Here is a 13,105-nt window from a genome sequence, read left to right as displayed (position 1 = left end):
CTGTCATCTCCTAGCTGCGGTTTTTCCATCCACCGCACGGTGGACCCCGAGCGGCGAACATACTTTATTTATATTTTTATTTAGAGTGTTCCACCGTTCATAACAGTTGACACTCTCTCTTTTCTTGGAATTCTGATGCTGCCACTTGATTGCACGGAAACTAACACCATTTCTGGAATACTTAAGGGACCTTCTCCTGTTGCTCTCTGTCTGACCAATTAGGTTTCTATTTTAGGGTTCTTTCTGATCAAGGGTGGTCTACTTAGTTTTCTTCTTTCTCCGACTCGTCTCCTGATCTTGTTTCTTGTCTGCTGCCTGCCCTGACCTCCTGCCACATTATTATATTGAATGACATCCCCCTGCCCTGATCCTGACATGTCTGAATGAGGCTCAAGGATCACATGTTGGACCCTGAGGATTTGTTTTTGGGAAACCAAGCCCACCTTTACAAGGGTAAAATGGTTAATACCAGGGTGGTCCCTCAGTCTGCACTTCAGGGAAAGTCCAATGTCAAAGGGGTGTCATTTACCTATAAGCCACCCAAAAGTGGGTGTCTCTGGTTGGGTCACTAGGTTCTCAAATGACAAAGTAAGTACAATGCCTCTCGTGGCTGCCTGTTCCACTCATTGCTCAAAAAGTTTCCATAATATCTATCTGTATCTTCTCCCTTTCAGTTTCATTCCATTGCTTTTCGTGTTTCCATGTGCAAATGAGAGTAAGGATGATCCCTCTACACTGTGACAGCCCTTCAGATATTTTTAGACAGCTATTAAGTCTCCTCTTAGGCTGAGTTCACACGTGGTGTTTTTTCCACGTTTCCGTGGCGGTTTTAACCGCGCGATTTTGCTGCGAAAACGTGAAAAATAAGCATCCCATGCATTCCTATGGGATTCCGCAATGCTGTGGTAATGCTGCGGTTTTTACCACGGCGGAATCGCTTAGCGGTAAAAAACGCAGCATTCTCATTAGTTTCGCGGAATCGCGGCGATCCCGCACCCATAGGAATGCATTGTTCTGCTTACTTTCCGCATGTGGCTGTGCACACCATGCGAAAAGTAAGCAGAACAGTTGCGGATAGTACCCATGGTCCGGAGGAGAGGAGACTGTCCTCCGGGCTTTGGGTTCCATATCCCTGTAAAAAATAGAATTCAAAATAAAAAATATTGTTATTCTCACCTTCCGACGTCCGGCGCAGCCTTCCCACCTCTCTCCACGCTCCCGGTCCCAGTAAGCCTTTGCGAGCGATGACGTCCGTTCTCGCGGGACTGCGAAGTCTCGCGGTCATTCGCGCGACGTCATCGCAAATGACTGCGAGACGTCGCGATCCCGCGAGAACGGACGTCATCGCGGTAATTCTCGCAAAGGATTACTGGGACTGGGAGCGTGGAGAGAGGTGGGAAGGCTGCGCGGGACGTCAGAAGGTGAGAATAACAATATTCTTTTTCATTATTTTTTACATTCTATCTTTTACTATTGATGCCGCATAGGCGGCCTCAATAGTAAAATGTTGGTCACACTCGTCAAACACTATGTTTGACGAGTGTGACCAACCTGTCAATCCGTTCTCCAAGCGATGCTCCAGATCGCTTGGAAAACGCTAGCAATTCCGCAAGCTAATTACGCTTGCAAAATGCTAGTTTTTCCGCGGGAAAATCACGGGAATTTAAAATGTGATTTTCCCACGGAATGGAATTCCGGAATTCTCGCGGTAATTTCCGCGAGAGTTCCGTTACGTGTGAACCCAGCCTTAGCCTTCTTTTTTGCAAGCTAAACATTCCCAGATCTTTTAACCGTTCCTTGTAGGACATACTTTGCAATCCGCTCACCATCCTGGTAGTTCGTCTCTGAATTTGCTCCAGTTTTTCATTGTCTTTTTTCAAATGTGGTGCCCAGAACTGGAAGACTCCTGGAAAAAGAGGACTCGGGTAAGAGTTGATAAATTTCTGAGCCAGTGCCAAAACATCCCAAAAAATAAAAAAAGGCAATAATTCCAGAAGGCTTCTTGTGCACGGTGCGCTTGTTATGGAGGGGTGCAACCTGGAAAAAGGGGTCTGGCTATGGGTAAAAAGTTTCCTGTGTCACTCACAGAAACCTTCCAGGTTAAAATCTGAGATATTTAAATAGTTGGAACATGATTGTGGCCTTCTGCCACAAATTGTGCCCCCTGTATGGGTATCTAAGGGAGATGGCCTGTTATTGGTGCCGTGGTGCCCCCCTTATGGCTATTTATGGAAGATGGCTGAAATTGGTGCCATGCTGCCCCCTGTATGGGTATCTATGAGAGATGGCTGCTACTGGTGAAGTGGTGCCTCCTCTATGGGTATCTATGGGAGATGACTGCTACTGGTGCCGTGGTGCCCCCTGCATTGGTATCTATGGGAGATGGCTGCTACTGGTGCCGTGGTGCCCCCTGTATGGGTATCTATGCGAGATGACTGCTACTGGTGCCGTGGTGCTTCCTCTATGTTTATCTATGGGAGAGGTATTCGGAATTGTTCATAGAAGACTATAGACCTTCATCCGAAGGCATGTTGGCCTTGCTATACCGCACTCCCTTCTCAGTACATGTATTAGATTGGTGTCCTTGATCCTAGAAGCATCTGTTGTGTCAGAAGCGCGGCAGACATACGACAAGTGTAATTCACATTTCTCCCAGAAACGACACTAAGAACAAGACTGAGACTAATTTGCAGCCATGAACCTGTGCTTGGTGGAGGAGCTCATTAGAGCCATGCTGTCATCCTGCATTTTGCAGACAGCCCTCTCCTGATTTGAACAGCCACGTTGTTACGAGTGGAGAGAATACATCGAGTTTCATTGATTATTTTACATACTACAAGGATGAGCAGAACTCTGAGGCCGGATCACCCCCAAAGACGAGACGCTGCCTCCTTTCGAATAGATTCATGGTTATTAAATACATTGAGCTGGAAGCTGCGAGATCAATTATATAGAGCCATCAGAGGCGCGTGTGCCGAGCCGGTGCCAATGTGAGACTGACAGTTGGCAGGTCTAGGTCAGTTTAGCACCTGGCTGTCATGTCCAAAGATGATAATTTTGACAGTAAGATGACTCTATTTTCACTCTGCGTGAAGATCCGAATCTGATCCCTAATGGATGTCGCGACCAGACAAGGTGAAATAGTGAAGAAGGTCATTCCTCGAAGAGCCGATATGGAGACTGGATCATCGACAGGTCAGTAGAGAAGCTGTGAGGCAATCGATTCACCCGAACAGCCTGGCATATCTTTACTTCTCCCACGTCATAAGGAAATCATGGCTGAACAGTTTGAGAGGCGGCAGAATCCAGCCCCTTTGACTCCAATGCATGTGGCCGCTGTCACCTAAGTCGTCTACACTGAGCGACCTCACTATATCGCAGATCAGATGAATTCTGGTACAGGCACATGGGACGATTCATTTCAGAGGCACACACATTGGACTGTTAGATCACTGCATGCAAGTATCAGTGATGCAGAGGTGAATGGACACATTTAGGCTAAGTTCACACTAAGCATTTTTGCTGTCAATGCTTCCTCCAGGGGGAAACGTGCGTCGGGGTTTAGGATCTTTAGCGGGCCATTTGGCATTTATGTGGCAAGAGCTGGGAACAGGTAATATATATTTATGAGACATTTATAATATGATTGATATGTCTGGTTGTGATCCGTGATATAATGTAGCGTTATGTGCAAAGCAACGGCAGTATATGCAGCTGTAACTATTTGCTTCGGTCTGCATTTCTAATGAGACTTTGCATTGTGCAAAGCACATAGCAGTATCGGGAACTGCCTTAGTGTGCCTTTTGTCTTTTTTGTGCAGAATGATTATGCTATAAGGAATTTTTCCAATGAATATATAAACAAAATAGAAGGTTGATAAACTTTGGTGGCACTCTCTCTATGGTATAAGAGGAGTATCTCTATATATGCGGAGCATACAATTTACAAATTGATGCGGTTTTCCACTATTCTATTTTGTTAGTAGTGTAGCGTTAATTTGAATCTATTTCATATGAATCACTACCAATTAGGCCATGCGGTTTGTTGCAATATCTATGAAAAAAGGAAGATTTTATTGAGAAATATAAAACTAAATTTAAAGAGGATAATTTATCTCTGTATAATAATTATATGGTGTGTTTTCAATGATACCTTTTTGTCTTATATTTTCTAATATAATTCCACAGAAATTGCAGAAAATATTTATGCACAATTTTGATATGCAGCTTACAATATATGTCTCTCTTTCATGTTCCTTAACTTTTGTATTCGCTAAATTTTGATCTTTTGTATGGTATGAGGCACTTTATTTTATATGTTGAAATAAAAATTGGAATTAATGAGTGTTTCTATCACACTTTTTTGATCTAGATGTAGCGTATTATCTACAAAGATCAGTATGTTTCATTGATATTTAAAGTGTGACCAATCCCTTGGTAAGGGAAATGGGTTTGGGTAGTGTGCTTAACAGCTGAAAATTAGCATAAAAACGCAGCAAATACGCCTAGTGTGAACTTAGCCTTAGGAGCAGCCATTTACAAGCAGGTTCCTCATATAAAATACCTAGTGATATAATACCTTGTGTGTGGCATATCCTAGCCATATAAGGCTGGTTTCACACTTGCTTTTTTTTGCAGCGCGTTTTCCCGCAAAAAAACGCATTGAAAAAACGCATACAAAAGCATACAACTGCTGCGTTTTTTTCAAGCATTTTTATGAGCATGCATGAAAAAAACGCAGCGTTTTTATGCATTTGTATGTGTTTTTAGTGCGTTTTTACCGCGTTTGCGTTTTTTTCCAACATTAGGTGGCCCCTCACACTAACCCAAACCATGACTTTACTAACCCTAACCCTGACCCTAACCCTAACCCTAACCCTGACCCTAACCCTTAACCAAACCATACTTAACCCTAACCCAAACCCTAAACCCTAACTAACCCTGACCCTAACCCTAACCCTGACCCTAACCCTTAACCAAACCATACTTAACCCTAACCCTGACCCTAACCCTGACCCTAACCCTTAACCAAACCATACTTAACCCTAACCCTGACCCTAACCCTAACCCTGACCCTAACCCTTAACCAAACCATACTTAACCCTAACCCAAACCCTAAACCCTAACTAACCATAACCCTGACCCTAACCCTGACCCTAACCCTAACCCTGACCCTAACCCTAACCCTGACCCTAACCCTTAACCAAACCATACTTAACCCTAACCCAAACCCTAAACCATAACTAACCCTGACCCTAAACCTAACCCTAACCCTGACCCTAACCCTAACCCTAAACCCCCTTAACTAACCCTAACTCTAACCCAAACCCCTAAATTCCATGGTTAACAAAAAAAAACGCATGTGCAAAAAAACGCATACATAAGCATGCCAATGCGCACATATGCGCACCCATAGACTATAATGGGTGTCTTGCTGTAAAAAAACGCATTGCGCGCGCATGCGTTTTTTTTGAGGCAAGTCGGACGCACCAAAAAATGCAACAGGTTGCATTTTGTGCGCCCGAGCGCATACCGCAAAAAAACGCATGTGCGGTAAAACGCGTACAAACGCATGTGTATGCGCACATAAGCGCATCCCATGCAAAGTATAGGAAAAAAAAACGCATGCGCTATTTAGCGCTAAAATACCGCGAAAAAAAACGCAAGTGTGAAACCAGCCTAATGCCTTGTGTATGGCATATGCTATGTATATACTGTATTACTTTATATATAGCATATCCTGGCAGTATATTATATTATGCCAGCCGTATCCTTTCTATGTAGCACATCCCAGCCATATATTACTTTATAAGTAGCATATCCCAGCCATATATTACTTTATATGTAGCATATTGTAGCCATATATTACTATATATGTAGTATATCCTAGCCATATATTACTTTAAATGTAGCATATACCAGCCATATATTACATTATATGTAGCATATCCCAGCCATATATTACTTTATATGTAGCATACGCTAGCCATATATTACTTTATATGTAGAACATCCCAGCCATATATTACTTTATATGTAGCACATCCCAGCCATTTATTACTTTATATGTAGCATATCCCAGCCATATATTACTTTATATGTAGCACATCCCAGCCATTTATTACTTTATGTGTAGCATATCCCAGCCATATATTACTTTATATGTAGCATATCCCAGCCATATATCTATATATATATATATATATATATATATAATTGCCTTAAATTGTCTGTCATCCACTTCCGTCTGGATGTCCCCGAATCCCACAATCCACTGCGCCGCACCGGAAGTACATCGATCGCCATTTTGGAACACCCAAGTGATGCCGCTGGGATCCAGGACGCAGCTACGATCCCGATCGCCGCTGCGATCCCGACCGCTGCTGGCATCCCAGCAGCCGCTCGGATCCAGGCCGTCGCTGCGATCACGAAGCTGTGAAAGGGGTGTAACGAGGGGATATAACGAGAGGGGTGTAATGAAAGGGGTATAATGAGAGGGTGTAATGAGGGGGAGAGTAATGAAAAGCCGCTGCCGGACCCCCGCCAGGACCCACCGCCTGACTACACGCGCCAGATCCCTCCGCTGCCTGCCCACCCATCTCTGTGCAGTCACAGCCAGCAGGAAAGACTGCGGCTTGAGGCCTGTGCTCGAGATTGGGTGCGGCCACCCTCTGGTGGCGCCGCACACCATCTCCAGCACAGGCTGCAAAACACCGTCTTTCCTGCCAGCTGTGAGAGGGGTGTAATGAGGGGGCAGTAATGAGAGGGATGCCGCCGCCGGACCCCTGCCAGGACCCACCGCCTGACTACCCACGCCAGATCCTGCCGCTGCCTTCCCACCCTCCTCTGTGCAGTCACTGCCGGCAGGAAAGACCGCGGCTTGAGGCCTGTGCTGGAGATTGGGTGCGGCCACCCTCTGGTGACGCCGCACACCATCTCCAATACATGCCGCAAAACACAGTCTTTCCTGCCGGTTGTGACTGCACGGAAGTGGGTGGGCCGCCACCCCCAGCGCCACAAAGCTGCCCCCATCGTGATGTTACTGCCCTCCCGATGCGAAAGCATCGGGCACACATCTAATTACTTTATATGTAGCAAGTCCCAGCCATATATTACTTTATACAGTATGTAGCACATCCCAGCCATTTATTACTTTATATGTAGCATATCCCAGCCATATATTACTTTATATGTAGCATATCCCAGCCATTTATTACTTTATGTGTAGTATATTCTAGCCATATATTACTTTGTGTAGCATATCCCAGCCATATATTACTTTATATGTAGCACATCCCAGCCATTTATTACTTTATGTGTAGCATATACCAGCCATATATTACTTAATATGTAGCACATCCCAGCCATTTATTACTTTATATGTAGCATATCCCAGCCATATGTTACTTTATATGTAGCATATCCCAGCCATATAATGCCTTGTTCTTTGTGCAGAGTTGCAGAATCTCTGGGTGCAGAGAGAAGCTCTTCTTTATTCCTCCAGCATTTAGATAAGCGTCCTTGTATCTGTAAATATAAAATATTGTAGCCATAAATCAGGTCCTGTTTTCTGCACAATGCATATATAAATCAGGAGGCCAGGAAAGGTTCTGGTGCGTCAACTGATTAGATTTTATTGTAGCGAGCAGAGATCTGTAATGGAAATGCAGCTGCAAAAAGCAGGAATCCGGCTGACATTTAGTCCCTGGCAAATTGTATAAAAAAAGCAATAAATGTATACAGGAGCGAGAATGTTGCCATTTCTAATTAACCTTTGAAGTGCTGGAATGAGTTACCGAGGGCCCCAGAGCGCAAAAAGCTGGAGGTCCCACCTATTCAATGTAAACTCCACTTTAACAATTGCGCACATCGGTGGCATTAACAGCAAGGACTAATGCAATGCTGCATAGGACACTCTAGATGGATTGTCCATCGCTGGAGCTCCAGGGACCCAATATTTTTTCTGAGCCCCCATTTATTTTCCAGTGTGAAAGTCTTCAACAAAAGATCTTCTGGAGGACTCAGCATGTCTATTGCCTTACACAGTTTTAATAAACTACATGTAATATTTAATGTCCCCTCTGGGGGCACTGTTGGATGATTGAAGACTTCCCTTAATGTTCCCTTGCAGATAGCAGCTGATTGCTGGTTGACATATCGGCCTTATGATTGCCTTATTTTTGTGCATCCTAACAATAAGTGACTGTCCAAAATGAACCCCTACTCCGTCTATGTCTCCATTGTTTTATTAGCATTAAATACCATAAACATTGGTTAAAAATTATGTTTCCCAAATTTTGGTTGAAGACAATCTTCTCAGGCAGGGCTGTGGAGTCGGTAAGCCAAACCACAGACTCCAACTTCTTAATTTCGCTGACTAAGCTAGTAGGGGAACTATTATGTCAGGAACCATAATTTTCTCAGATGTTACTCCAAAGTCATCCTTAGACCCTCCAGTAAAGAAGCCATGAAGTTTCTTGGCCATAAGTGATTAATGATGACTTCTTGTTGAAGGCAGTAGAAATGTAGTCATTTATACATGATCCATTTTCTCTGTAATGTTTGTAAAATATTACTTTGCTAATCATGTTCCTCATCTTGTATTAATATTTGGATTTTCCTCATGTCCTTTGCTCTTCAGGGACTATGGACACAGATGACCCCTTGTTACAAGATGCTTGGTTTGATGATGATGAAGACGATGAGATGTCCTTCAAATCACCCATTTGTAACCCTTGCCAGTGGACTTCTAAACCTTTATACGATTCCATGCCAACCTGTGAATTTTGGAACATAGTGGGATGGATATTCACAAATGTTTATTGTGCCACCTTTCTCTTGGCTTTAGGATGTCTAGTCCCTGTGGTCCTTTCCATCATTATGTTTGTACATTACCCTACCCTTGACATTGACATTTCTTACAATGCTTTTGAGATACGCAACCACGAGTCCTCCCAAAGGTTCGATGCACTCACTCTTGCTCTGAAATCCCAGTTTGGCACTTGGGGGAGGAACAGGAGGGACGTAGCAGATTTCACCTCCGAAACGTTGCAACGATTAATCTTCGAGCAGCTTCAACAGCTCCATCTGAACACATCTCAGGCTGATAATCCCATAAGGGTTAAAAGGAACTCTATATGGCACAATAGTACAGAGAAGAGAACTAATTTCACAGCCACCGACTCTTCAATGACCTTGTCCTCTGCCATGAACCAGTCCCGTCACCCTCGTGGGGCTTCCGTTAAGGAGTTTTCAGGTGTTTACGTGACTCCTAACACTCAGAGCCATGCGCATTGGCGGATTGAGCTTATTTTCTTAGCCAGAGGAGATGAGGAAAATAACATATTTACAAAGGAACGCTTGATGACCATCCACAAGATTGAGAGGAAGATCATGGATCATCCACACTTCCGGGAATTTTGTTGGAAACCTCATGAGGTTCTTAAGGATCTACCGCTTGGATCATACTCTTACTGCTCACCTCCAAGTTCTCTTCTCACTTACTTCTTCCCCACTGAAAAAGGAGGAAAAATTTACTACGATGGAATGGGTCAAGATTTGGCCAATGTACACGGTAAGTCTCTTCACCTTCTATTTTGGAGATCAGTTTTTCAAAAACATCAACCCAACCAAGGAAAACCTTGCCAGCCTTCCCAGCAACTCTTTATTAGAGGCTTTACATACCTGCTAATGGTGGCCATGTTATACTGGATCAAGATGTGTGGCAACCAAAAATATATAAAAATAATAATAATAATAATAATAAAATTGCAAAAATTTTAATGATCTGTTCACTAATAGGAAGAATTCTAACAAATTGTCCAAAAAGTAGCTTGCTTCCCTCCAGTTCATTAATATGTGTTACTCTACTGTTCTCTCTGGTATATTGGCACCATCAGAGCTCCACAAAAATATGGTGATCCGTCTCCGGTATACATTGGCTGCGAAGTCTATAGTCTATAAGGTGTATATTTTTTCTATGTAGACTAATATTTTTTTTTTTTTTTTTAAGGATCACTAAAATTGGCAATGACCCATCCGGAGTTCTACTGGTTTGTAGATGAGGCTCTCACTACAGAAAACTTAAAGAGCTCGCTTTTGAGAAGTGAAATCTTGTTTGGCGCTCCATTACCGAATTACTACTCAGTGGAAGATCGATGGGAAGAGCAGCACAGGAAGTTTCAAAACTTTGTCATCTCCTACATAAGCATATTGTCAAAGGAATCTACAAGGTAGTATTATATAATATAGTAGTATTCCAAAAATACAAAATCTACAAAATGTAACTACTGTCATCAATGTAGAAGAAAATAACGTATAATATTGCCCCCTATATATAAGAATATACCTACTATAATACTGCCCCTTATGTATAAGAATATAACTACTATAATACTGCTCCCTATGTACAAGAATATAACTACTATAATACTGCCCCTTTGTACAAGCGTATAACTACTATAATACTACCCCTATGTACAAGAATATAACTACTATAATACTGCTCCCTATGTACAAGAATATAACTACTATAATACTGCTCCCTATGTGCAAGAATATAACTACTATAATACTGCTCCTATATAGAAGAATATAACTAGTATAATACTATCCTCTATGTACAAGAATATAACTACTATAATACTGCTCCCTATGTACAAGAATATAATTCCTATAATACTGCTCCCTATGTGCAAGAATATAACTACTATAATACTGCTCCTATATACAAGAATATAACTAGTATAATACTATCCTCTATGTACAAGAATATAACTACTATAATACTGCCCTGTATACAAGAGTATAACTACTATAATACTGCCCCAATGTACAAGAATATAACTACTATAATACTGCCCCTATGTACAAGAATATAACTACTCTAATACTGCACCCTGTGTTCAAGAATATAACTACTATAATACTGCCCCTATGTGCAAGAATATACCTACTATAATACTGTCCCTATGCACTAGGATATATTGTTGCTGTTTTTCCGTTTATTGATCTGTTAAATAGTTGATCTCAGATATCTGTTGTCTTCGTATCATCTTGTACTTCATGTTGGAGAGATACGCAGAGCTGATTATGTGTGTGACATGGTGTACTTTGAAGAGGAGGTTTTGGCCTGCACTCTGTCACGTGGCGAGGTGCTGGTGTAATCGGCCAGATGACCCTTAGACCATTAGTCAAAATTCACCGCAGCCAGCAATAGGGGGCAAGACTCTGAAGCGCCGCCATTATCTCAATCAACAGCAAACCACAACTTCCCTTATGAACTGAGGACTATACAGTTTTGCACGCACTATTTTGCATTCTGGGGACTGTCCCGTTACAGACTACTGTTACCTTTATCTCCATTGTCATACAACGACGTAATGAATAAGACCTAGGACAGGTCGAAACATCTACTACAATTGAGTATAGTCGCTCTGTAATTTTTTCCTGCATATTGCCTATTGTTGCCTGTTTTCACCACAGACTATAATAAATATGATTTTCAGGCATCACCTAAACATTAGAGTGTGCGGTGAATTTTGGCTATATGTGACATGATGTAATCACTTCTTTGCGGAAGATTTGGAGAAGACACTAATGTGAAGTGATCACCGAGGTTAATTTAGAAATTTGTGACGAGTTTACGTTCTCGGAGACAATTACTGCTTTGTTTCATGTGATTAGAATTGACTCCTAATTACTACCACTCACTTGTTTAACGTACACATATCCGGAATTTCTATGTTGAAGGTGCAGGATTTCGGTTTTGTTTCTATGTAACATTTATTTATACATAGATCTGAGCTTTGGTTATTGTTTTGTAGCTGGCAGGACCTCTGTGATTCACTTTTCCACCATAATGACTCTTTGATGAATTTAGCTGGAATTCTCTTTGATGAATATTGGTGGAGAAGACTGTGGTTTGTCTGTTATCCTTGGTCTTATTGCTCATTGAAAGGTCAGCTATTGGCTTAAAATCATAGACTTCTAGATTAGCTGTTTTCGTTAGGTGGCTCTGGAGGGACAGGTTTCTATCAATTTGGTGAAATCAGAAATTCCAACAACGACAAACCAATGGGTAAGATTGAGATGTTGTACTCAAATCCATTCTGACAAAAAAGTTGTATATTAGATCAATTCAATGGAGACATTTGTAATCACAATACTTCAACCCTTTACATGGGGGCCCGGGCACTTTACAGATCTCTTGCAGAGATCCAAGCACTGTGTAGTCTACTGATAGTAGTACTGTTACTTTAGTCTAATAAGAGCCCATGGACTCTACAGACCATCCATTAGTGTCCAGAATCTCTTCAGATCTCTCATCGAAATCAATGCTCTTTATGGGCCTCTAATAGTGGTCAAATCAGTCAATAGACCTCACATAAGGGTCCCCACATGCTCTACACCTCTCATATCAGTCCAGAATCTCTGTAGGTCTTCTGTAGTGGTTCGTACATGCTATAGAAAAACAGGTTCAGGCACTCTTTAGACCTCGTTTAGGGGTCTAGACACTCTTTAGTCCTCAAAGACCAAAAAGACTACTTAAAAATAAAAACTCTTAGAGTGATTACAATTGTAAATATATTAAATTTTATTCAATTACATATAGACACCAACAAAAACCTGAAAATTTAAAAAGTCATAACAATAAAAAGACACATGATAAAACCTAGAAGAAGCAGGTCAACACACACAGCAGGATATATAAAGGATTATGATCTCAAAAGTATGACATATCAAGGATATAGGGAAGCAGAATACAAATAATAATATTCAATTTAAAGAGCAGTGCATATGTACATAATATTCATTTTAAGTCTGCTTTGCCCATTATTCCAGAGACTCATGCAAAAATATATAGTCCATCACAAAAAAATCAAAGTAAGACGTCATGATCAGTAAAGAAACATAAAGTACACAGTGCAAATTTCATTCTGTGAGTAACTTAACCATCAGAGTGGAAATTTCAGTGAGCTACTGACCTGGATTCATGCTGTGTATGCTGGCACCGCTAGCTCACACTCCAGCGCGTGTTTCACATGTTGCTTTGTCAGGGAGGGAGGTCTTTAGACCTCAATTACATGTATCCGCACACTTTTTT

At 41.8% G+C, this 13,105-nt stretch overlaps 1 protein-coding gene across 2 annotated transcripts in view; it reads left to right on the top strand.

The window, feature by feature from the left end:
• DISP3 (dispatched RND transporter family member 3) overlaps positions 1-13,105 on the top strand; it is a 179,167-nt gene that overhangs the window by 75,664 nt on the left and 90,398 nt on the right. For both annotated transcript variants that reach the window (XM_073585053.1, XM_073585052.1), the window contains exons 2-3: positions 8,642-9,574; positions 10,013-10,232. In XM_073585053.1, the coding sequence (XP_073441154.1) occupies positions 8,647-9,574; positions 10,013-10,232 (1,148 nt within the window). In that variant the 5' untranslated portion in view covers positions 8,642-8,646. The remainder of the gene's footprint in view (positions 1-8,641; positions 9,575-10,012; positions 10,233-13,105) is intronic.

Source organism: Dendrobates tinctorius, unplaced genomic scaffold (genome assembly GCF_039654945.1).
Source record: "Dendrobates tinctorius isolate UK_male_01 unplaced genomic scaffold, ASM3965494v1 ptg000086l, whole genome shotgun sequence".
In the NCBI taxonomy this organism is placed as follows: Eukaryota; Metazoa; Chordata; class Amphibia; order Anura; family Dendrobatidae; genus Dendrobates; species Dendrobates tinctorius.
Note: the sequence above shows the minus strand (reverse complement) of the source record. Positions and strands in the feature narration are given on the sequence as shown.